The sequence below is a fragment of the Eucalyptus grandis genome, chromosome 7, assembly GCF_016545825.1.
Source record: "Eucalyptus grandis isolate ANBG69807.140 chromosome 7, ASM1654582v1, whole genome shotgun sequence".
NCBI lineage: Eukaryota > Viridiplantae > Streptophyta > Magnoliopsida > Myrtales > Myrtaceae > Eucalyptus > Eucalyptus grandis.
In genome coordinates, this window is record NC_052618.1 from 57580822 (window position 1) to 57606797 (window position 25976).

The 25976-nt window shown below is 40.1% G+C and overlaps 3 protein-coding genes across 6 annotated transcripts; 2 read left to right on the plus strand and 1 right to left on the minus strand.

Moving 5' to 3' along the window:
* Positions 1–1983: 1983 nt before the first annotated feature.
* Positions 1984–3963, plus strand: LOC108960930. Its single transcript, XM_039317974.1, has 4 exons — positions 1984–2002; positions 2057–2192; positions 3544–3607; positions 3778–3963. Exons 1-4 carry the CDS (start codon positions 1984–1986, stop codon positions 3919–3921), a joined length of 363 nt encoding a protein of 120 aa, XP_039173908.1. The 3' UTR covers positions 3922–3963.
* Positions 3964–4385: 422 nt separating this feature from the next.
* On the minus strand, positions 4386–24533 carry LOC104454440 (peroxidase 4-like). Of its 4 annotated transcripts, XM_039317182.1 has the most exons (5): positions 24387–24483; positions 5835–6075; positions 5520–5711; positions 5202–5364; positions 4386–5052 (listed from the first exon to the last, which is right to left on the minus strand). In XM_039317182.1, the coding sequence occupies exons 2-5, from the start codon at positions 6051–6053 to the stop codon at positions 4667–4669; spliced, it is 960 nt and encodes a 319-aa protein (XP_039173116.1). In that variant the 5' UTR covers positions 6054–6075; positions 24387–24483; the 3' UTR covers positions 4386–4666. The 4 variants fall into 4 exon arrangements, with proteins under 4 accessions (XP_039173116.1, XP_039173117.1, XP_010067582.2 ...); XM_039317183.1 differs by lacking the exon at positions 5835–6075 and having other exon boundaries at positions 24021–24471; XM_010069280.3 differs by lacking the exon at positions 24387–24483 and having other exon boundaries at positions 5835–6206.
* On the plus strand, positions 20325–22385 carry LOC104454441. Its single transcript, XM_010069279.3, has 4 exons — positions 20325–20699; positions 21023–21158; positions 21726–21789; positions 21960–22385. Exons 1-4 carry the CDS (start codon positions 20492–20494, stop codon positions 22101–22103), a joined length of 552 nt encoding a protein of 183 aa, XP_010067581.1. The 5' UTR covers positions 20325–20491; the 3' UTR covers positions 22104–22385.
* Positions 24534–25976: the final 1443 nt, after the last annotated feature.

The following is a 25976-nucleotide window of genomic DNA, read 5'->3' on the forward strand; positions in this document are numbered from 1 at the left end:
TATTTTATTCAATTTGGAACAAAGTAATTTAATATATACAACAAGGTCAGTGGGAGGAAATTTATTTTTCTCATACACTATGTACATGATATTTTATTTACAAGTAGTGACCTTGAGGCATCTTTTGTCTTTTGTACTGAGGTCCGTAAGGATTGTTCTTGCCATATAAATATTGGATTTCATTAGATTTATCTCAAATGACATTTGTTGATTGTATATTGGAAATATTCAATAGACATCATTGTAAGCCATGAATTGCTCTTGTTGTTAAAGATGATGGACTAAATCTATCACATTGTCCTTATTTTTGAGAAAATCTAATTAAATGATGTACCTTGTGTCAGTACACTTAAAAGTATAATGTATGCTCGAATTTGCACTATACTAAATATTGCCTTTGTGACGGGACTTCTAGGTAGATATCGGTACTAGGTTGCTATCAAAAAGGTTTTAAGGTACTTAAAGATGACATGAGATTATATGTTAATTTATAGACATGTTCAATTATTGTAGTTAGTAGGGTATTTAGATGTAAACTTTGCTAGCTGTTCTAATGACATGAAATTAATAACAGAATATATATTTATGTTAGCAGGAAGTGCGGTAAATAAAGTTCTATATTATCTTCTACTATGTAAGCAGTGTTAGTAACATTCTTTTAGGCTGTTACTTCGGCTATTATGCTCTGGAACCTCATGAATGAGTTAATCATTTTAACTTTATGGATAGACCCACACGGTTTTATTAAGATAACAAATTTGTAGTATTATTTATTTACTACAAAGGTCTTAATGGGTTTAAATATATTGTGGTCAAAATTTTTTACCATAAAGAAACGATACAAAAATGTGACGTAATAATATAACTTATTTTCACTGATGATATGGTTGCAGATCCACTAATTAAAGGCTTACGCCATGTGTATTTGAGCGAATGTCATTAACATGGGCTTAGGAGCATCATGAGATGCTGTTGTTTAGTGGGAGTTATATTTTGGCTTTACTCTGATAAATATTTCATCTGTATTCGTTATACTTTGTAACGGTTTGATATGTATTAATTTTTACATTCAATAAAATATTTTTGAATGTGTTGTTATTATGTTGAATACATATTGATAAAGTCTCAAGGTATTGTATAAACCTTGAGTGAAGGGTAGGGGCATTTGGGCATCCGGTTATTAGCCTTGTGCATATGTCTTGTGATACATAAAGAAATGTCAACTATAAGGACAAGACATATGTGGGTTCATTGGAACCATAAAGCATTTTCTAGTGGCACAAGTTTTTGTGACACCTAAGGTAAGAAAGTGGAGACTGACAAATGAGATCTCTCTATAAAAGAAGTTATTCATTTAACACACTACCATATCGAATCCATGTCAATAAAGTTAAGAGCATTCGTGACTATGGAATGCTCTGTGTGTATACATGCAGTTACCGCCATGATTTTGTGTTTAAGACTTTATAGGATATGATTGACTATTAAGAATTATCTCTAGACCAAAAGTGCGCACATATAGTACGATTTCAATTAATATAATCTAAGTGGGAGAATGTAAGAGTTTTCATAATGTTGACTAAATTAATTGATATTGTAATTTATTATTTTTACGGTTACCATAAAACATGGTTGGTCTAAGGTGAGATAGAATGTTTCTTAATTAGTCTAATATGAGCTAGCTAATGTGGGTCGAATTGAGCCTGACTCGTAATGAGAGAGACTGGCTGGAAACTCTATAAATAGTGCTCAATTCTCTCCTCTAACCTTCTCACATGTATCCTCACCTAAGGGGCGTTTACCTAATGCTAAACGTGAGGGGGTCGTCTTATTGAGCCAGTGATACGGAGGGCAATAGAGGAGAATGACTTGATGCGTGGATCCCCTTGATATATAGGTAATCCATTTTCTGTTTCCGCTTTATGTTCGATGGATCCCAAAACAAGTGCGTTAATCTTTCTATTCAATGTTCTTGTTCTGGTTATGGAGATCTTGGGGTTGCGTAATTTGCGTCCAACACTTGGTACTTTTTCTTGCCAAATGTTTTGTTGTTTAGGGCATGATTCTTCCGAGAGGTCCCTGTTCTGTACAACTTATAACCGCAGGAAGCCTGTGGATAAAGGCAAGCGTAAAGAGAAGGGGGTTGCCGTCTCTATGACTAGCTCTCCTGCTAGGAAGATCAGAAATATGAGGTACCCGCCCTTTTTGATATATTGGGTTTTTGCCATTACGTATAAGATTTGATTTGTAGCATCATGTTGGAAGCAAAAGGGAACAAAGAGTGAGGTTGACGTTAATGTAAGATATGCGTTATGTTCAAAATTCAGCAGGAATTTGAATTTATCAACTTTGGTTGTTTGGCGGGGTTGTAACTTTTGCTTTGGCCAGTACTGTGGGTTTCAAGTGGTGTGCTGATGCTCTCTTTGTATCATAGTACAGTTAGTCTTATTGGAAGAAACCTAGTGATCAATGCTGGTTTCACGCGACATATTTGAGCAGATAAGGGTGCGTTTGTTTGCGTTTCTATTTAAAAATTGTTCCGGGAACAGAGATAGAAAAAAATGTTTATGTTCCGGGGAACAATTTTTGAACAAAAAAACGTGTTTGGTAAACTTGTTCCGGGAATAAAAAATAAACGAAACACGTTTGGTAAATTCGTATAATTTTTTATTTTTTTCTATTTTTTTCCTTTTTTATTTTTATTTTTTCTTTTGGCCGATTCTTAGGCCTCGGCCATGGCCGGCGACCGGCCGACGAGGGCCGGCGAGGCCGAGCCTCGCCGGGCCACCGCTAGGCGACGCCGACTCGCCCCGGTCTCGGCGAGGCCAAGCTCGCCCGGCCGGCGAGGCTCGGCCTCGGCGGGCCACCGCCAGCGACGTCAACCGGGCGGTGGCTCGGCGAGGCCGAGCCTCGCCGCCGCCGGCGAGCTCGAGCTCGGCCTCGCCGGGGCCGGCGAGCCTCGCCGTGGCCGGGCGAGGCCGCCGGCCCTCGTCGGCCGCCGGCCATGGTCGAGGCCGACGACCGGCGAAAGAAAGAAGAAAGAAAATAAGAAGAAGAAAATAAGAAGAAGAAAAAGAAGAAGAAAATAGAAAAGTGTTCCTCAAATGTGTTTGAAATAAGAAACACAAATTTGTTGTTTCTTATTTCTGTTTTTTTTTTGTTCACGGGAACAAAAAGAAAAAAAGGAACAGAAACTCACCCACGCGTTTCTGTTCCTTTTTTGTTCCTAGGAACAAAAAAACAGAAAAAGTGTTCAAAAACAAAAAAGAAACACAAACAAATAGAGCCTAATTTGCCTATTGAAAGTAAGGATGTTTCACGTGATGAGGAAACTTGCTGCTTGAGTGTTATTATAACCATTTTTTTTTCATTAAGATGGTTGATTAGCACCTTTTTTCATCCTTATTGTGCAGAAGAATTGCGTTTTCTCTTAGCAAAATGACTGTTGTTTCTAATTCTAATTTAACTTAAATGGGCATGTACTTCCGTTCCCATTCTCTATTTTTAACGATACCTTTCTGGTGTTTGCTTCTTCCTATACAGGAACAAGCTTAATGACGAAGGAGGTGGTGCTGGATCCAAGTCATGCTCTATTCCAAATAAAGGGTTATTCTGTCAAGATTCCTTTGCATTTAAAGTAGCCTGGTGCACGTATTATATCATCTCTTTTAGCTTTCTTTTACCACGACCCTTGCTTGTTTTCTTTTATCTCAGTAGATAGACGAACAGTAACTGGACAGTGTTTTGTGCTCAATTACGTTTGGGATGTTGATGCAGAAGCAGCAGAAGCCACCATCTAGGAAAGATGTACCTGATGATTCGTTGCAAGATTACATCAGGCAGCAGAAATCTTACTTTGAAGAGATTGATGCATTTGAATTGCCAGAGGAGGAGGTAGCCTCTGTTAATGATTTGGACTAAGTGGAAGAGATACAAGAGATATCCGTGATCAGTGACCAGAGCGCTCAGGTATAGGGGGTGATGTCTGTACAGTCAACTGACAGTGGAATACTCGATCTACAGAGATTTTGGTTTTGTAACTGCTAGTGTACATACGGAGTCTTCAGCTCATTTACTCTGGAGCTTGTTGAATTTGTCCTGCGTATTCCATGACTTGATTATGGAGTTTTGAGATGAGTGGAGCTTTTGTATAACAATGATTACTATTCAGAAAATTGCCTACGCGTTGTGTTCACCGAGGCAATTGAGGCTGTTTCTTTCTTACGCTTGGGCGTGGCTTTGGCAAATCATCCAATTCTAGCAGCTGTTCTAGGGAAGCTTGTCCAGGAAGTTGCTTATATATGGAGAGCACTGTCTAGCCCTGATATGCAATCAACACGTTATTGTTAATTGCTCATTACAATCATATCACTACTTTTTTGGGATACATAATAATCATATATTCTGTTTTTGATAATACATCATTGTTTACAATTGAGATGACTGATGCTAATTTGCTGCATGCTGCTAATAATACGAAAGACGAGTGGATCTTAATACTGGTTGAGAGGAACTGAGACGAGGTCCTTTATTTTTCAAGCATCAACCACAAATTAGTCAAGAAGACAGATACATGACGACAAATTGTCAGGGTACATTATCTAGCCCTGATTTCACTCCCGCGTTCATATGCGGCAGTTTCAAATTGCATATATGAGCTTCATACTTAGTTCACTTTCCTGCAATTTTTCCTTATTTGACCATTGCTTCCTTTGGGGGGCTTAATTTCGCTCATTTTGATCATTGCCCTAACAAAGTCTCGGAAAAATTTTTTTGTGTCGCGTGCATACTTCTTGACCAGTGAATCCACAGAACTGCCATTGAAGAGCTCTTGATCAGAGTGAAGAAGGCCCTTCTTCTGCAGTAAATTGCGGTAGTAAAGGTTGTCAAAGAAGGTCGGCGTTTGGATGTCTAGCCTTTGAAGGACACTATCATTTCCAATCTTGGGACATGTCTTCTGCAATTTATGGGCGAAGGATGTATCTATGTTCAAGTCGTTGTAGATCCGTCCTCGGAAGGAACTGCATCTCGCTAGGCCAATGGTATGTGAACCTGTCAATTTGAAAACCACTGTCAGCTGATAAAGTACATCGACATTGCCAAAACAGAATCACGATAGGTGCTGAATTCTGGTTCTTTTCTTTTGAATATTCTTGGTTGTAATGCGCGGTGCAAGGTTGCTAATATTGAGTTGAAATTACCAGAAAGAGCCACCATGTTCTTGACTGAAAGACCCTTAGCAGCGAAGCTGGTTATGAGAGCACTGAGATTAGAAGCAGGTGAAGGTAGGGTGTTAGCAAGGCTCCTGCTAGCAGTAATGGAATCCCTTCTCCCTAAGCTTACGGTCCATGAAGGACCTCCCAACTGGGACCATGTCACACGAGAAAACATAGAAGAAATCAGGAAAAAAATAGATTTGTCCGATTATAACCGTCGAGGCAAAAATGTACTAAATTAGAGTCGACATATTCTCATTTCTTTTATTTGCGAGACTTTTTAAGGTCATGAAGAGGACTTGCATGAACGACTGAGTCGCGAGCAGCCAGGGCAACGATATCTGCACAGGAAACCACTCCAGGGCACTCCTTCTCCAGACTAGCCTTGATGCGGTCGATCACTTCGAACCCTCTCACGGAGTTGTTGTTCGGAGCCGCTGTTTTCTCGCCCACGAAGCTAGGCGTGTCATCCAACAATATCGACGCATCGCACCCCTGACCAATACGTAGATACACACATCAATATTGAGGAGGAAGGAAAAGAAGAGGAAAACTCTAGAAGGCTAATGAATCAAAGTGGGATCGTTTCGCAAGGAATCTCTAGAAGACGCGAATCACATTGACAAAGCAGTCATGGAAGTTCAGCCGAAGCAAGGACGCGCCTGTCCGGGTCTCTTTCTTGATTGCTTTTGCTACTCCAGCTCGAACAATCGACAATGCTTTCGGACATGTTGATTGATAATGAATGGGCGAGAGCTTACAACCGGCAGTGGTGATAACCGAAGTGGCAAGGAGGACAACGACGATGGAAAAGCCGACGATATCGTGTGTAGCCATGACATGAATTATCGATATGTTCCTGTTGAAACCAGCAAGAGCACACACTCAGATGAAGTTTCTCTGGCGTAAGGTTAACGCGGAAATCTTGGTATAATATATAACTCCGCGATTGCGGTGAAATAAAAGCTTGAAAATAACAGTTCCTTTTCCGGCTTTTTCAGGGAGACGCTGATTAGATAACGTCGCATCTTTGCTAGGCAGCTTCACCACCAGAGATTTTCATGGAGCGATAACCATGTGAGAAGACTGCATTATTTTGCTCTCCGTAGTACTAAAAATAATGGTGCATGGCTTGGGAAAGTTACATGCGTCGTGTAGTGGGACCACAAAAGTGACCCCGCCTTGAGCTACCGACCAAAAGCGATCGATTACCGTGCTGATGCGAATCATTTACCTATGTTAAGCCTCCCTTTCTTCTTTGGTTGAAACCTATTTTTAAAAATGACGGAGATGCAAAATTTTCACGGATGTGATTTTTTCATTTGGTACTGGCTTGAATTTAGGAAAAATGACACTAGAAGTATCATCATTTCATATAATGCTTACTTCAATGCAAAAACTTTCAAACAAAACACTTCATTGCCACTTTATATCTAGAAAGATCATTTAGGTGTTAACTACGATTTGAGATGCCAAGAATTTGAGGGGAAGAACTATGAAAAAAGTTCTAAACTTGTTATAATTGTATCGAGTCAATATTAAACCTTTTTTTTAATCAATTGAGTTTTAAACTTTTTTTATTTATATCAGTTCAATCCATGTACTTAATCTTAGCCAGCCAATATTAACTTGGATGTCGTCTATTCCACATAGGACAGCCAGTGTTGATATGGACGCCAAATCGGTTGTGCCTATCGGCTAAAATTGGCTTAATGCATTAAATTGGCAAGTTCATAATTTAATTGGTTAAAAAAATGTTTAATATTGAATTTATAGAATTGCAATATGTTTAAGATTATTTTGAAAATTTTCACAAATTTGAAGTGACAATATCTTGTCATTTTTTATGGTTGACTTGGCTCACAAACCCTCTAAGTCAACATAAATAGTCCTAAGAACATCATTCAACAAGTTTGCCTCAAATTTAAACTCTAAATGGACAAATCAGGTCGTTTCCCTCTTCTAATTAAACTCTAATTTGCAGCAAAAGGAATGGCAATTCTTAATAGAGAATGATGGCTTTTCATGCAGGCTGTTTCTTTCTTCAGGGGTTGTCGACGGTAAGCTATGGCTATGGGGAAGGGCAACGGTGGACGCCTAGGGCTTGGTCACGAGGACCAACCCTGACCTGGACGCGCTCGGTGCATTGCTCTAGGCGGACTTGACTCAGTCGCGCTGGAATCGCTTGGTCGAAGGTCTGCACTCGGTGCATTGCGTTTCTCCCTTGAAGCGATTGGGAGTGAAAATGTTGTCGCTTTTGTTTTTGTACTTGATTTGATGGGAGCAGGAGTAATGATGGTTTTGGAACGCTTTTTTGCGACCTGGTCATCGTAGAGAGCTCTGTGCTGAGATTGGTGGAGGGTCGTGGAACAGGAGGAAATACTGGAAAAGCTCTGACATGACGAAATTCACAAAACCTAGAACAAATGGAAACTGCAAAGCCTGAAGAGTAGAAAAGAAATCTGGATAACGCAACTGTCCAGGCATTTTAAAGAAGAAGCAGAAGAGAGTTCGCGCAGTCCACGCGAAGCTGCCGGGTTGAGATTTTCTTTCTATTTATAAAAAAGCCACGGAGGCATTAACATTTTACAAAAAATGGCCGTGTAGGATTTTTTTTTTTTTGTCAGAATCGTTGGAGGCAGTTAATTAGTCGATTTTCATTTAATGTGACATCATAAATGATCCGACAAAAATTTTAAAATTGAAATAAAAGCCTTGCAAAAAAATATGATGTGTCTAGTATCCTTTTCTTTTTGCATTTATTATGTGTCGAGTGCCAGCTGCAACTGTGGAGATTATTGATATGCTTGTCTTCTAGGAAAAGAAGGATGCGGCCCTACTTAATGCTTTTTTCATGAAGTGATTCCTCATAAGGCAACACTGCCTATTGTTATTATTCGAAGGGTTGAGAATTTCTTGTTATATTATATATTAAAAAAAGCCACGTAGGCAATAACGTCTTACAAGAAAAAAGTCACTTAAGAAGTTTTGTCTGAATTTGTTATCAGATGTATTTAATTAATTGGTTTTCCTTTAATATAGCACTAGAAGTTATCGAATGAAAAGTTTCGGAACTAAAGTTGACGTGATATAAAAAATTGTGGCATCTTCTAGCATCCTTTTTTCCCTTGGATCTAGTACGTGCCAAGCGTTGACTGCGAATATAGAAATTATCGACATGCCTATATTCTAGGAGTAGGATAAGGCGACCCTACTTTGATGCTTTCTCACAAAGCAATTCATCATAAAGCAACACCGCCTAATGACATTGGCCCTATTTGGTTTAGTATTTGGAATGCTCATTTGGATTCTAAAGTCCCTTGGCTAAATGCAAAAGTGTTTGGTTCGTTTTTGCGCGACTTTGGCGAGATGCACCGCATCTCCAAAGTGGCTCCAAGTGGTCTTTTAACCCAACGTCTGCGGCTCTCGAGGTCGTTTAAAAGTTGCATCTTCGGAATGTAACTTCCGATATTGTTATATTTACGGTGGAGAAGCGATCGGTCGCCTAAATAAAAATAAATATGTTTATATTTTATATAAAATATATAAACATATCTATTTTTTATATTTTTTGTTTAATAAATATATTTATAAAAATATAATATATATAATATATATTTTTATATATAAATATATTTATGTTTAATAAATAAATATATATTTATAAATATACATATCTATTATATATATTTTATGTTTATATTTTTATATTTTTTTTATAAAAATATGTTTATATAAAAATATAAACGTATTTTTTATTCAGGTGGTTCGGCTCACGGATTCAAACGATCCAATGATCGGACTTCAAAAAAATATAAACATATTTTTGCTTTTTAATTTAATAAAAGTTAATTATAAATGCAAATTTTATCAAACAGTATTTTGACCAAAGTTATTTTTTAATATAAATTTTATTAAACAACATTTGCATTTAAAAAAATCCTATTTATCTAAAGGTATTTGCATTCCTATAAATGCATTCTCCAGCTGAACTAAACGGGCCATTGTTAGTTGGATACCCTTCGCTTTCGCGTCACGTGGTGTGTCCAATCACGTGGCAAAGACCGAAGATTAAAGCAACGAGTTCGGACTGTCCTCGTAATGTGCTGGCCACCGATGGATGGCCCTCGTGAGGGTGGAGGAAAAAGCAACGCCTTTAGCCAAAAGCAATTATGGTTATTGGACGATACGACGTGCATGTGTCTGTCTCTCTTTGTCCTTTGTTTTTTATACTGTTCTTCTGATTGTGAGTCGACATAAATCAGGACAAAGTTCATTCAAAATTGCTTTTGTTCCCATATACGAACCGACGCAACAGTACGCGAAGTGGTGCCTTTGACACTCTTTTTAAGTCTATAAAATGTCTTGATCCGCTAGCATTTGGCGACGCTTTTAACTTCACTCGTTTTGCTCTCGATCACTCGAGTTCATTTCTTCCCTTTTTATTTCTTTTGATTTGTATTTCAAGAAGACGATAGAAGGATTTTAGAGTTAATCGGATTGTTTATTCAGGTGCGTGTTACAACGCTTGGAGGAGTCCATTGTGTATTAAGAGTAGGATGTTATTGATTATTGCATATGGATGGGGACGGAAATGAACTTTGGAGTGAGTGCTAATCATAGCATGCCTTGAATCCGGTTTTATCCCCTCGCTTATTTTTTAAATTTTCTTGCATTTTTTACAAAACTTGGGGGGACGCTTGTTCTTCCCTCATCAAAATGGGTTTTGTCCCGCGCATCACTTTATTCGGAAAATTGTTCAAAAAAGCCTTTAAACCTACGGCATTGTTTAAACATTTTAAGTTTACCAATTCAATTGAATCTAAACCTTTTCATGATTTACTACTAAAGTTCATTGGACCAATTTTAACTAAAATTGCTATCGTATACGTCGGTAGTATCATGTAAAAATGACTAATATTGACATGGATAATTTTTTATAACATTTTTATAAAATATTTTCTTATATTTCTTTTTTTTTTTACCAAATCGGGCAAGAGTTGGTTGACCCTCACCAATCCTATTGGTAACTACTTGGTAGAAAAAAATGAAAGAAAAAATAAATAAATTATAAAATATTCATAAAATTAATTTCTTTATAAATTATTTACATTAATGCTGATTATGTTACATAAAACGGTCGTTGTTTATTTCTAGTTAAGATTGATTAAATTGACTCAATTGATAAAATATGAAATATTTATGACTTAATTAGTAAATTGAAAGATTTAGAATTAAATTAATAGAAATATAGTAAGTTCTAAGATTCTTTGGATAATTTTTTGCTCACTTTATCTCTAGGGACGGTTTTATTGCTTTAGCCGGAGTTTGCAATAGGGGGAACGACACCGCTGTCCTCAGTAGCTCCTTTCCAATTCTGCACTCATTAAATTTCGTCAGACAAAAGGAATCGTCTCCAAGAAAAGGCCGTCTCTAAAGCCAAAAATATCCATCCCTAGGAATCATCAGCGACGACATGGCTTCGTCGCTGTTGTTGTGTGGTGTGACCTGAGGTCGTCGCGTGTGATTTTCTAATGATAATCCGTTGCCAAAGATTCCGTTGGAGACGAGCTTTCCCCTTGCCCAATTAGGGAGCTGTTTTCTGATTTCCAGCGCCTGTAATTCTAAAGTCTCTTTATTACGGCCGTCGCTGAAGATTGCACCCAAGGGACTCCACTACTGTCCCTAGTAGCTCCTTTTCAATCTTGCACTCCTCACCAACAGAAGGGACCGTCTCCAAAAGGTAAAAAAGGCATACCAAATAAAAGAGTAATTAAAACCATCAAATGCGAAATAGTTTTTTTTTTAGGTGCGTTTCGGGGAGTTCTGGAGGAATTTAAAGTCATTTTTCCAAGGATCTTTGACTCGAGGTGTATTTACTCAAAAGCAAATGTCGTTCGATTAATTGACATTTGGTCTATCTTTTGCAAATAAGTATTGAAGGAAAAAACGACAAAAAATAGAGTTATGGCTACCGAATGATGGAGAGGAAATCATCGTGGAAGAGGCCAGGAGAAACATTTGGCACCATCATTGACTGAAGCAACTCGCTGGCGGCAATTGAACCATTGACGATGCCGAAAGGTTACGCAGCCTTCGACGGCCCAGCGCACGAACTCAGTGACCTAGATCGTGCAAATCCAGACCTCACCAATTAAGACCCATGATTGTCGACGACCTCGACAATCTTACGTGACTGTTAGTGAGCCTCGTATAACCCTCGATGAAGCATCATACTAGCGACCCTAAGCTAAAATTGGTGCGTCACTTTTAGATCACCTTGATCCTCGACACCCTCCATGAACCGTGGTGACCCTCGGCCACCCTATGCAATATTTGATGACCTAGGCAAGGCGAAGCCAAGGTTGGCGCAACCTTGGTGACCTAGATTGTGGAAACACAAATCTTGCCTCTACCGTCCAAATCTAGTCTCGACCATCAGCACCATACGCAATTGTGACGACCCTTGACGATTGCTTGGGAACTTTGCGTGACACTCGATGGAGCTTCACATGAATAATTCAAAGATGGAGAACCTCCATATTTGGAACGTTGGTTTCAAAGAGAACAATTGTTTCATGAGTTCAAGAATGGAATACAGAGATATTAGAGAGGGTAAGATTGAAAGAAAAATAATTTTATATAACCTTGGAAGTAGTGTTTTCAAATTGCTGAAAGTCAATGCCAGCCCCAAGTTGCATCGAGCTCTCGATATTTGCAAAACCAACTTTGACCTCAAGGCCTTTGTGATTAGATTACAAAATGCCTTGACTTTGGCACAAGAGAGGCCTAAACTCCAGTGGCAAAATTTGCCAAACGCACAAAGCATTTAGAGGAAATAAAAATATAGGCCTATAATCTATTTGGGTCGAGGCCACTTTCAGTGGATATATAATCAACATATATTTTGCGGAGAAATAGTAGGAAGACTCGAAAGGGTGGCCCATATATAGAAGGCCTTGATTGCAAAAACGTACCTTAAAATAATAGAATTGACAAGATGGGCCAAGTTTGCACCTTTCAATCTCTGATCTCAACTCAACAACTGAAGTTCTGAACACTCTGTTCAACACTGACTAAAAAGAAACTATCCGACTGATCTACTGAAGTTGGGAACCTCTGGTCAAGATCTGATATAACTTTGACACTGATCTCGGCAATTGCAATCACTGACTACTGTACTGACCCTGGCCTGTGATATTTTTTTCCCTAACTTCATCTCAGCAATTGAAATTCTGCACTCTCTGCTATGCGCTGCTTAAGAAAGAACCATCTGAAAGCTCTACCAACTTGGAACATCTGATCTAGATTTGATATACAATTCATCCCTGGCACTCCATGCAGATGAATTATATCATATACATACACTTCGGTAATACCTATTCTAATCGAGATCTTTGTGTACTGTACTAAGGTGAGTTGACTCCGTTCATCTGACGACCACAACCCCATAAGGAATCAATACTCTTCCCAACTCCTTAATAAGTCTGTCATAACATTTCATCATGCTATACTTCCATTCCCACAAAGGACTTTCTCAAGTGCTTGAAAAAGCTTTCCTGGTTTACATTACAAAATTCTCACTTACTGATACATCCAACACTTATAACTTGTTTGACGATATCTATCTTCATAGTGGTCTACCAACCAATCTGATGTCGATTCTGACCTACTTCGAATTATCTGATCAAATACTACAGCTGCTACAGTGAATTTCTGTCAAGGTCTTCTCCTCAAGTTCCTTACTGTCTGACACCCATCATCACCGACGATACCTCAGCATTCTATCTTCAAAATCTAAAAGTCAACATTTCTCTTATCGGTATCCTCTTACAGGATTTCTTGAACATCCTAATCTGACAATTGAAACGTATGCTTTTAACCCGAATATCCGATTTAATTCTAAGGGTTGCCATAAGATTTAAAATGTGGCTTACCTCAAATTTGAAAACCGAATCTTGTGCCTTCTCAATTAAAACCCATTCCTTGAGTACCATCTGCGCTACTGATGACTTCTAACTTAAGGCATCTGCGACCTTATTCGTTTTTCCTAGGGAATATCGAATATCATAATCCTAGTCCTTCCAAAGTTCTGATTCACAACGCAATTTCAAATTCAATTCCTTTTGAGAGAATAAATACTGAAGACTAAGCTGGACAGTAAAGATCCAAAATCTTTCTCCACACATATCGTGTCTCCAAATCTTCAAGACAAAGATAATTGCCACGAGTCCTAGGTCATGCGTCGGATAATTCAACTCACGAGATCTCAACTGACAGGACGCATAAGAAACAACCTTATCATGCTGCATCAACAAGCAACCCAATCTTTTAAATGACGCATCACTGTAGGTCTCGAATCCTATTGGACTAGACGATATAGTAAGCACAAGTGCAGTAGTTAGCTTCTGCTTAAGTTCTTGGAAACTACTTTCGCACTTAATTGACCACACAAACTTTTCTTCCTTCTTCAGAAGTCTTGTCAACGGCGATGCTAACACTGAAAAACCCATATACGAATTGTCTGTAATACCCTGCTAAACCCAGAAAACTTCTGATCTTTGTCATTGTAGTCAATCTTGGCCAATTGTTCACTGCTTTAATGTTGGACGGGGTCTATGGAGATTCCTTCTCTTGAAATCACATGACCTGGGAATGCAACACGAGTCATCCAAAACTTGCATCTGTTAAGCTTATTGTAAAATCCAAAAGTACTCAAGGTTTGAAGTACCATCCCTAAATGTCTCTCGTGCTCTTCAGCACTCTTTGAACACACTAAGATAACTTCAATGAACACGATCACAACTGATTTAAGTACCCTTAAACATTCTGCTCATAAGACCCAAACAAATAGCTAAGGTGTTCGTCAAACCACACGGTATTACAGTGAACTCATAACTGTCGTATCGAGTGCAAGATGCTAACTTCGGTATGTCTTTCTTCCTGATCCTTAACTAATGATACCCTGACCTCTAGTCGATCTTAAGGAATATCGATGTACAAACACAATGAACCAATTTTCTTCTTCATGAATAGAACAGGTGCTTCCCAAGGTGATGCACTAGAACGTATGAATCTCCTATCCAATAATTCCTGCATCTGCACCTTTAGTCCTTTTAACTCGGGTAACACCATTCGATAAGGAGTCTTAAGGACTGGCTCTGTTCTGGGTGCTAATTCAATCACGAACTCTATTTCTCTTTCTAACAACAAACTTGACAATTTTTCAGAAAATAACTCAGAAGACTTCTATACTACGATTATGTTCTCCATATTCGGCCCCTCAACTGACGCATCCATTACAGTTGCCATGTAGATTCGATAACCAACAACCTGAACTAGGTCATCTTCAGTGACGAATAACAAGGATTGAAGTTCCTCTTCGACTTTCAGTGATTCAAAACTTTCGCACGCTAACTGAACAAGCTGAATTACATCACTACTACAATTCAAAACAACATAAAACTCCTTAAGCCAAACATTTTTATAAATGACTTCCAAGTCATACTTAAGCAAACCTTTCAAATACAATTATAGTCAGAGATTCATCTTTCTATTACTTTATTACCACTACGAAGATCCTACAACCTTCACTAAAAATTCTGCTATACTACTCTAATAAAAACATCTCACAAGCATTCTTCTTCTGATTGATGCATGGTCGATCCCTTCATGCTCCTCTAGCCATCCTAGTGGCGTCCTATCTGCAATAACAATGCTTACACTCTCCTGAACTTACGCGGGCAGTTTTTAACCTGATGGTCGTGCTGGCCATATTCAAATCATGCTCCATTTTTTGCACTGAGGTCCATTCCAAGTACCCCACTAAATGTCCCGAAGCATGTTTCCTATGTTCTATCTTATCAACGGCGGTGTTAGGAACAGTTGTGATTCCATCTGTCTATACGGACAATCTTTAATCAAATGACTGTATTGACGACCCTTATAACAAGTCATTTCTCTCTTACAGCATAGAATAGATCCATGTCTTTTCTTACAGACACGGCACACATCGATCGAGTTGAGCACTGACTTTCCCAATTCTACTCTTCCGGTTGGTTGAAATAGGGCACATTTCTTCTGACATTGGCCTTTCTCCCCGATTGAATTCAATCTCTGTCTATACTGAACCTTGACTCAGATACGGTGGCTTGATCCTCAATCACAACTCCAGATTGGGCCTCAACAGGCGTGGCAACAACAACGGTCACAATACTGGCAGCGGTAGAAAGAACGACAACAGCAGCGACTCGATCCTGAGCTTACTGACCCAAAATGCTTCCCAAAGACTCTAGCGCCTGAACGATCCCAACGAACCTAGGATCGTTCGGTGCTACCACACTCTAAGTACCGACTTGCGGCGGTACTCTCACACTTGCGCTGGTCTAAGCCTACGCTCTACCTTGGGTACCAACTCATGTCAGCGTCCTACCCTAAGATATAGGTCCTACTAACCTCCTCCAAGGAGTTCTCCACTCTTGGTCACTCATCCTACAGGCTCTTTATAGACGCCTGTTTTCTGATTCCAACATCAGGTTAGAATTTGAGTGACCCCACAAACACACTACAAACAACTATCAACCATATGCATCAACATATTAAAAACCTTTCCTACTAACTATCCCATGACTCATTGCACCTTATCACTTCATACACAGACCATGCTCTGATACCACTTAAATAGGGATGTCACGCACCAAACCTCGGGTGTGCCAACATCCCACCATGGTCATTCAAATGCGATGTTCCCAGGATACGTCGCCGGCCCAATTAATTCTTTAATGCACATGCGGAAGCATGTTATAAAACCCCTGACAATAAAATATGAAATAGAAAAGTATGAAGCAATTTCTCAACAATACACTTTCATAAATCAACGGAGTTACAAACGAAGGCCTACAGCCAAAAGTTTACAAAAGACCGGCTCTAAAGAAAGAACTGTCCTACGACCTACAAGTCGGACATGTTCTCCAATCTTCCTGACTTCATCTCTGCAACTCCTTAAGGCCAACCAAAGCGATCTGATTGCTCCGTCCACAAGGGACCTAAAAATGTTGGCCCACAACGGGGTGAGACATTGTCTCAACAAGTTCAACCCCCTAAATCCCTATTAGAAAGAAAATACACCCCCGGTGGCCTAGCCACATCACACAAAAGACTTACCTCGTCTTAACTCCTTCCTGCAGATTAACACAATTTGTATCACACAATCTCAAGTAATAATAATAATTCAAACAATTGAAACGTCATCACTTTCATATAAATCACAATCGTACTTAGCACGCATTCCAATTATTATTCACTGTCACACAAAGGCATAGTCTATTCGCAGTTCGATTATCTACTGGCATTAATGCCAGACATCGCCTCCCCCCTTAGAGCGCGACTTCGTCACTACATCGACGGCATTCCCGAAGAAGCATAGGTCAAGTTGGCCTAGCCTCTACTACGACCTGCATCCATTGTAAAAGGCATTGCATATAGGGACAAGTTCGGCTCAACAGCCCATGACGATTCCTCTTAATTATCACACAGCAAAATCATACTCGGCCCCAGGACACTTTGCATTTCACTTAATGCTTCCACTTAAAATAGTGATCTTGACCATTTTTCTTCATATTAAAAATATTCCATAAATTACTCACATGTGTGGGGGCACGCTAATTTTGAACCAGAAAGCCAATATCTCACTTTTTCAAACCCCCACTATTTAATATAATCATTAAAATCCAATTTTTTTGCATCAAAACCCGACACTTGGGTTTTTATGAATAAAATCCCTATTTACCACAATCAACACTCAATTTGCCACATCCTTTCATCAAATTCTAAAGGCACAGCAGCGATCAGCACGAAATTCTGAGCAATTGAGGTCATAACTAATTTTTTTGAATTTTATTTATTTTATTTTCTTAAATAATTTTCTGAATATAATAAATTATTAAAAATTCCAGAATTTCGAAACATTTAATTAAATCAAAAATAAAACCTATTATGTCACATCAAGGCTTATATTAAAATAAACATACTTAATTTTAAACTAAACACACTTTAACTTAATTAAACATCCTAATCTAATCATCAACCAAATAAATTAATTTAACCACCTAAACTTACTTAACTTAGACTAAGCACGCTTAAGGCATCATTAACCATCTAATCAAGATTTAGTGAGCTAAACTCACCGGATTAGCGAGCCGAGCGGACCAAAACGACGGGGACGCCGAGGAGAACAACTTTCCTCAAAGTGGGCCAAGCATTTGCGGCCGAGAAGCTGGCCAAAACGGGCCAAAACCGGGCTACCATACCCATTTTTGTTTGTTGTGTTGGTGCCGATGGGGGGAAACAAGCTGGCTTGGGATAGAAACTAGTAGGGGAAGACTAGCGGTGGCTTGGATGGGCCAGTGGGGAGGTCGACAGCAGCTCACGGTGGTGGGGACAAGCTCCGACAGCTCATGACGCAAACAGACAGAGGCTGAGACGTAGTTGGGGCTCGGCTAAAGTAGGAACGACGGCATGAGAAGGTGAGGTCGCGCGGTAGCAGCGGTGTGCAAGGCGGCGGACAGTGCGCAAACGGCGACGGCGGTCCGGCTAGACTGTAGCCAGCTTCGGCATTCTCAGATCTGCTGGAGGGTTTCGAACAACAACCAAAGAAGAAGAACTCGACACCAGCAGGAGGGAGAGAGGGGCGGAGGTGTGCACGGGTAGGACGGCGGCGTCGCGGCGGCGGATCTAGCTCTGACGGAGGCGTGCAACAGCGATGGTTGCTCGTTTTTGCTTCACGGCTTCTTGGGTTGCTGTTGGAGTCGAGACAGCAAGGAGAGGGAGGAAGGAGATAGCAACCGGAGAGAGAGAGAGAGAGGGAGGAGAGAGAGAGAGAGACCACTTTTCTCCTTCTTCTTTTTTGACTCAGAGAACCCACGCACCGTACCAACATGGACAGCCCGAAAGGCCCGAGGTAATGAGGGGTAAACCTTGGGGGCAACATGTGCTAGCCACTACACACGTGCCACCGGATAAGTCACCCTACGATGCCCAAGAATCGAATTCCTCCCCTTGCGTTAAGGGGAGAAGCTCGCTGTCAGTAGCGCCACCCAGATAGGTGGTCAATTTTCTCCTTTTTTTTTTCTTTAATCCAACAAAAATGGCCCACCATGTGAGTTGTCTTCCACCCACAATTTCTAGACCAATTTACCCTCTTCTAGAAGTTTTAATAAGTCCAAATGTTGGGTCCAATGGGGTGCTACGAATTTGGAAGGGAAATTGCACAATTTGGACTTCAATCCTTCTTGAATCAATTTAATCCGGCCTTTGAAAATTTAACTATCGAGTCATCGGTCCAATTAGCATTTTTCCTCATCAATATAACTCACTAGCATCCCAACTTCGAAATCAAAAACGGTCCTCTGCAAATTCTGATCGAAAACGACCCTACCTCGACTTTTTCTCAAAAAGTCTTAGGTTGCTGAAAAATCTTCTGAGATTGAGTCGACACTCTTAAAATGACCTGTAACATAGCAGAACTCTTAATTTTTGAATTCGGGTTTAATTTCACGGTTAATTTCAATTCGGCACGAATTTAGTGCGTCATAATCTATCGGGTAACTTTTAGAAATTCTCGTGCATTTGACCTATGGTTGCTTATTTTCAAGCCACAAAGTACATCTTCGACACATTGGCGACTCTCGATTGTCGTAGAAATTTCAAGGTTTTAAATACGGACACAGGATACCAAAACGACAGAAGAATCGATCTAGTGCCGATTGACAAGAATTGTGCAATTAGATGGAATCACCCACACTTAATCACACACCTTTGTCGAGTCGACCTATCTTCGATTTCTAATCGATCTTACTGTGTTGTAATAATCTCTTACAGATTCGCATGGTCGAGCAATCGTTTCCTAGCTGAATTCTCAAATCTGATGCGTTAGAATTCCTTAACGGCTTCACCTAATAAACTAGTTATCCCATGAGTGATCAGTTTAGGGAAAAGAACTATAAGCGCGTCAATGAAATGCCCAACTATATCGATCGGAATCAGAACCTGAAATTCAAAATATCACATATTTTCATTACTATTGTTATTCAACACGTTCTTTTGTTACTAGGATTAGTATTAAACTTGTTGCGGCGAGTTGAATATGTGTACCCATCGAAATCCACCTACAACATATATGTGTACGTTCATTGCAAGAGAAATCTAGCATAATATACACTTTGAAAATTTCAAATTAACTAATCACTACTCTTTCACTTGTGTTTCTAGTTTGCTCTTGAATCAATCATTTCATTAACTCTACATGACAACATAATATGACTTTTTTCGTTAGGTTCAATAGATTACTTCACTCATAAATGGTTCTATTTTAGATAGGTGGTTTTGTTGATGAAACTTTATCTATATGAAGGGAAATTTTTGTTGTTACTTTAATTTCATCTTATCTGACTAAAAAGGAAGCAAAAGAAAAAGGAAATGAAACAATGAAAAAAATGCCTAGTTTCTGTGTAGACCCTATAGGCTATAACCAATCTTAAAATTGCATTTTTTATTTCATGTTACATAAAGTAGGTTTTATGTTTCAAAAATTGAGGACCGATTTAAAGTTCTAGGTTTCAGGGGAATTTAGACATACTTTAGAACAACTCGTCCCTAACAGAGGTTTTAATGTCTATAAGTTTGAAAAAAATTAGTGAGGATTTTTGGACATATAGGTGGATTTGGCATTAGAGAGAAAGTTGGGGATTTCTTTATTCTACAATAAAAAGTTTGAGATAGAATTGGGTTTTGATCAAAAGTTTGGGGTTTTTTTTTTTAAAATTATGCCTACTTTTACACTTAGACAATTCACATGCGAAAAAATTTAGTTAGGTAATTATCCGGAGACACACGTCAAATCGGAGGCGAATCTAATACTAATCCAATTTTCAATCAGTGCAATTAGGACCGCCCGGCCCAGGATGCCACTAGCCCGACGAGACAAGAAACGGGCCTAAACTTCGCTGTCCCCCGATGTTTTGGGCTGAACTTGGGCCGGCCAGTTAACGAGAAAGCCCCTCGCCGGCCTCCGCTTCTTTACCCCGTTCGGTCGGAGCAGGAAACGACGACGACGATCCAGAAATCTCCACGACGTTCCCTGTAAAAACCCGAAAAGGGAAAGGGTGAGAGAGAGAGAGGAAGAAAGGAACTCCAGTTCAACCGGTATTTCGCGCCACTCGCGCTTGGCTCGAGCACGATCCGAAGCTAACGATGCTCCGTAGCGTGTGGTAGCGGCGATGGAAGCCGAGGCAAAGAGCGACGCACGAAGAAGGAGGGGGAGGAAGCCCCTCTCGGACCTCACCAACGCCGCCCCTCCGTCCGGGCTCGAGCCCCCTCGCAAGCCCGCCGTTTCGTCCGCTTCCAAGAGGACCGCTCCGAACCCTAGCTCCTCCGGTGCCGCGCCCCTCCCTTCCACGCCTCCTCGCCCGATTGCATCTTCTTCCGGTCAGTCTTTCTTCTTCTTTTTTTCCCGGGCAGCTTACGCTGGATTCCGCGTTCCGATTGAATGTCGCGGTGTCATTTGGAGTTTCGAGGATAGCTGTCTTTTTTAGCGATTGTTGATTAGGTGTTCAGACTGTTAGAAACTTAGATGTGGCTGGATAAGGCCGGCTCACTGTGATCTGATCGGTTTTTGGTTCTAAGCATTATCGAGAATCTGAAATGCGTGAGATTGTTATACCGGAAAAAGGGTATCCAGTCGTCAATGAGATTGGGGCCTCGTTTTGCTTAACTTGGTACTTTTTCTTGCCAAATGTTTTGCTGTTTAGGGCGTGATGCTTCCGAGAGGTCCGTGTTCTGTACAACTTATAACCGCAGGAAGCCTGCGGATAAAGGCAAGCGTAAAGAGAAGGGGGTTGCCGTCTCTATGACTAGCTCTCCTGCTAGGAAGATCAGAAATATGAGGTACCCGCCCTTTCTGATATATTGGGTTTCTGCCGTTACGTATGAGATTTGATTTGTAGCACCATGTTGGAAGCAAAAGGGAACAAAGAGTGAGGTTGACGTTAATGTAAGATATGCGTTATGTTCAAAATTCAGCAAGAATTTGAATTTTTCAACATTGCTTTTTTGGCGGGGTTGTAACTTCTGCTTTAGCCAGTACTGTGGGTTTCAAGTGGTGTGCCGATGCTCTCTTCGTATCATAGTGCAGTCAGTCTTATTGGAAGAAACCTGGTGATCAATGCTGGTTTCACGCGACATATTTGAGCAGATAATTTGCCTATTGAAAGTAAGGATGTTTCACGTGATTAGGAAACTTGCTGCTTGAGTGTTATTATAACCATTTTTTTTTTTCATTAAGATGGTTGATTAGCACCTTTTTTCATCCTTATTGTGCAGAAGAATTGCGTTTTCTCTTAGCAAAATGACTCTGTTGTTTCTAATTCTAATTTAACTTAAATGGGCATGTACTTCCGTTCCCATTCTCTATTTTTAACGATACCTTTCTGGCGTTTGCTTCTTCCTACACAGGAACAAGCTTAATGACAAAGGAGGTGGTGCTGGATCCAACTCATGCTCTATTCCAAATAAAGGGGTATTCTGTCAAGCTTCCTTTGCATTTAAAGTAGTCTGGTGCACGTATTATATCATCTCTTTTGGCTTTCTTTTACCTCAACCCTTGCTTGTTTTCTTTTATCTCAGTAGATAGAGGAACAGTAACTGGACAGTGTTTTGTGCTCAATTACGTTTGGGATGTTGATGCAGAAGCAGCAGAAGCCACCATCTAGGAAAGATGTACCTGATGATTCGTTGCAAGATTACATCAGGCAGCAGAAATCTTACTTTGAAGAGATTGATGCATTTGAATTGCCAGAGGAGGAGGTAGCCTCTGTTAATGATTTGGACTAAGTGGAAGAGATACAAGAGATATCAGTGATCGGTGAGCAGAGCGCTCAAGTAAAGGGGGAGATGTCTGTACAGTCAACTGACAGTGGAATACTCGATCTACAGAGATTTTGGTTTGTAACTGCTAGTGTACATATGGAGTCTTTAGCTCATTTACTCTGGAGCTTGTAGAATTTCTCCTGCGTATTCCATGACTTGATTATGGAGTTTTGAGATGAGTGGAGCTTTTGTATAACAATGATTACTATTCTGAAAATTGCATATGCGTTGTGTTCACCAAGGCAATCGAGGCTGCTTCTTTCTTACGCTTGGGTGTGGCTTTGGCAAATCATCCAATTCTAGCAGATTGTTCTAGGGAAGCTTGTCCAGGAAGCTGCTTATATTTGGAGAGCACTGTCTAGCCTTGATATGCAATCAACTCGTTATTGTTAATTACTCCTTACAATCATATCACTACTTTTTTGGGATACATAACAATCATATGTTCTGTTTTTGATAATACATCATTGTTTGCAATTGAGATGACTGATGCTAATTTGCTGCATGCTGCTAATAATAAGAAAGACGAGTGGATCTTAATACTGGTTTACAGAAACTGAGACGAGCTCCTTTATTTTTCAAGCAGCAACCACAAATTAGTCAAGAAGACAGATACATGACGACAAATTGTCAGGGGACATTATCGAGCCCTGATTTCACTACCGTGTTCATATGTGGCAGTTTCAAATTGCATATATGAGCTTCATACTTAGTTCACTTTCCTGCAATTTTTCCTTATTTGACCATTGCTTCCTTTGGGGGGCTTAATTTCGCTCATTTTGATCATTGCCTTGGCAAAATCTCGGAAAAATTTTCCTGTGTCGCATGCATACTTCTTGACCAGTGAATCCACAGAACTGCCATTGAAGAGCTCTTGATCAGAGTGAAGAAGGCCCTTCTTCTGCAGTAAATTGTGGTAGTAAAGGTTGTCAAAGAAGGTCGGCGTTTGGATGTCTAGCCTTTGAAGGACACTATCATTTCCAATCTTGGGACATATCTTCTGCAATTTATGGGCGAAGGATGTATCTATGTTCGAGTCGTTGTAGATCCGTCCTCGGAAGGAAGTGCATCTCGCTAGGCCAATGGTATGTGAACCTGTCAATTGGAAAACCGCTGTCAGCTGATAAAGTACATCGACGTTGCCAAAACAGAATCACGATAGGTGCTGAATTCTGGTTTTTTTCTTTTGAATACTCTTGGTTGTAATGCGCGGTGAAAGGTGATAATATTGAGTTGAAATTACCAGAAAGAGCCACCATGTTCTTGACTGAAAGACCCTGAGCAGCGAAGCTGGTTATGAGAGCACTGAGATTAGAAGTAGGTGGAGGTATGGAGGTGTTAGCAAGGCTCCTGCTAGCAGTAATGGAATCCTTTCTCCCTAAGCTTACGGTCCATGAAGGACCTCCCAACTGGGACCATGTCACACAAGAGAAAACATAGAAGAAATCAGGAAAAAAATAGATTTGTCCGATTATAACCGGCGAGGCAAAAATGTACTAAATTAGAGTCGACATATTCTCATTTCTTTTATTTGCGAGACTTTTTAAGGTCATGAAGAGGACTTGCATGAACGACTGAGTCGCGAGCAGCCAGGGCAACGATATCTGCACAGGAAACCACTCCAGGGCACTCCTTCTCCAGACTAGCCTTGATGCGGTCGATCACTTCGAACCCTCTCACGGAATTGTTGTTCGGAGCTGCTGTTTTCTCGCCCACAAAGCTAGGCGTGTCATCCAACAATATCGACGCATCGCACCCCTGACCAATACGTAGATACACACATCAATATTGAGGAGAAAGGAAAAGAAGAGGAAAACTCTGAAAGGCTAATGAATCAAAGTGGGATCGTTTCGCAAGGAATCTCTAGAAGACGCGACTCACATTGACGAAGCAGTCATGGAAGTGCAGCCGAAGCAAGGACGCGCCCGTCCGGGTCTCATTCTTGATTGCTTTTGCTACTCCAGCTCGAACAATCGACAATGCTTTCGGACATGTTGATTGATAATGACTCGGTGAGAGCTTACAACGGGCAGTGGTGATAACCGAAGTGGCAAGGAGGACAACGACGACGGAAAAGCCGACCATATCGTGTGTAGCCATGACATAAATTATCGATATGTTCCTGTTGAAAACCAGCAAGAGCACACACTCAGATGAAGTTTCTCCGGCGTAAGGTTAACGCGGAAATCTTGGTATAATATATAACTCCGTGATTGTGGTGAAATAAAAGCTTGAAAATAACAGTTCCTTTTCCGGCTTTTTCCGGGCAGGGAGACGCTGATTAGATAACGTCACATCTTTGCGAGGCAGCTTCACCACCACAGTTTTTCATGGAGTGATAACCATGTGAGAAGACTGCATTATTTTGTTCTCCGTAGTACTAAAAATAATGGTGCATGGATTGGGAAAGTTACATGCGTCGTGTAGTGGGATCACCAAAGCGACCCCGCCCTGAGCTACCGACCAAAAGCGATCGATTACCGTCGACAACGAAACTGTCGTGCTGATGCGAATCATTTGCCTATGTTAAGCCCCCCTTTCTTCTTTGGTTGAAACCTATTTTTAAAAATGCCGGAGATGCAAAATTTTCACCGATGTGATTTTTCCATTTGGTACGGCTTGAATTTAAGAAAAATGACACTAGAAGTATCATCATTTCATATAACGCTTACTTCAGCGTAAAAATTTTCGGACAAAACACTTCATTGCCACTTTATATCTAAAATGATCATTTAGGTGTTAACTACGATTTGAAATGCCAAGAATTTGAAGGGAAGAGCTATGAAAAAAGTTCTAAACTTGTTATAATGGTATTGAGTCAATATTAAACTTTTTCTTTTTTATCAATTGAGTTTTAAACTTTTTTTATTTATTTATATTAGTTCAGTCCGTGTGTTTAATCTTGGCCAGCCAATAGTGACTTGGATGTCGTCTATTCCATATAGGACAGCCGGTGTTGACATAGATACCGAATCAATTGTGCTTATCGGCTAAAATTGGCTTAATGCACTAAATTGGTAATTTTATAATTTAATTGGTTAAAAAAATGTCTAATATTGAATTTATAGAATCACAATATGTTTAAAATTATTTTGAAAATTTTCCCAAATTTGAAGTGACAATATCTTGTCATTTTTTATGGTTGACTTGGCTTACAAACCCTCTAAGTTAACATAAATAGTCCTAAGAACATCATTCAACAAGTTTGCCTCAAATTTAAACTCTTAATGGACAAATCAGGTCGTTTCCCTCTTCTAATTAAACTCTAATTTGCAGCAAAAGGAATGGCAATTCTTAATAGAGAATGATGGCTTTTCATGCAGGCTGTTTCATTCTTCAGGGGTTGTCGACGGTAAGCTATGGCTATGGGGAAGGGCAACGGTGGACGCCTAGGGCTTGGTCACGAGGACCAACCCTGACCTGGACGCTCTCGGTGCATTGCTCTAGGCGGACTTGACTCAGTCGCGCTGGAATCGCTTGGTCGAAGGTCTGCACTCGGTGCATTGCGTTTCTCCCTTGAAGCGATTGGTAGTGAAAATGTTGTCGCTTTTGTTTTTGTACTTGATTTGATGGAAGCAGGAGTAATGATGTTTTTGGAACGCTTTTGGCGGCCTGGTCATCGTAGAGAGCTCTGTGCCGAGATTGGTGGAGGGCCGTGGAACGGGAGGAAATACTGGAATAGCTCTGACATGACGAAATTCGCAAAACCTAGAACAAATGAAAACTGCAAAGCCTGAAGAGTAGAAAAGAAATCTGGAAAAGGCAACTATCCAGGCATTTTAAAGAAGAAGCAGAAGAGAGTTCGCGCAGTCCACGCGAAGCTGCCGGGTTGAGATT

Bases quoted from the DNA above. Each gene is read 5' to 3' on its own strand.
- LOC108960930 (XM_039317974.1), top strand. The intron at 2,193-3,543 runs GTACCCGCCCTT...CTTCCTATACAG, and splicing joins AGGAAGATCAGAAATATGAG to GAACAAGCTTAATGACGAAG. The intron at 3,608-3,777 runs TTATTCTGTCAA...ATGTTGATGCAG, and splicing joins GCTCTATTCCAAATAAAGGG to AAGCAGCAGAAGCCACCATC.
- LOC104454441 (XM_010069279.3), top strand. From the start codon at position 20,492: ATGGAAGCCGAGGCAAAGAGCGACGCACGAAGAAGGAGGGGGAGGAAG. The intron at 20,700-21,022 runs GTCAGTCTTTCT...TTTGCTGTTTAG, and splicing joins CCCGATTGCATCTTCTTCCG to GGCGTGATGCTTCCGAGAGG. The intron at 21,790-21,959 runs GTATTCTGTCAA...ATGTTGATGCAG, and splicing joins GCTCTATTCCAAATAAAGGG to AAGCAGCAGAAGCCACCATC.
- LOC104454440 (XM_010069278.3), bottom strand. From the start codon at position 24,239: ATGGCTACACACGATATGGTCGGCTTTTCCGTCGTCGTTGTCCTCCTT. The intron at 23,898-24,020 runs GTGAGTCGCGTC...CGTATTGGTCAG, and splicing joins TCCATGACTGCTTCGTCAAT to GGGTGCGATGCGTCGATATT. The intron at 23,549-23,705 runs GCAAGTCCTCTT...ACATGGTCCCAG, and splicing joins CTCGCGACTCAGTCGTTCAT to TTGGGAGGTCCTTCATGGAC.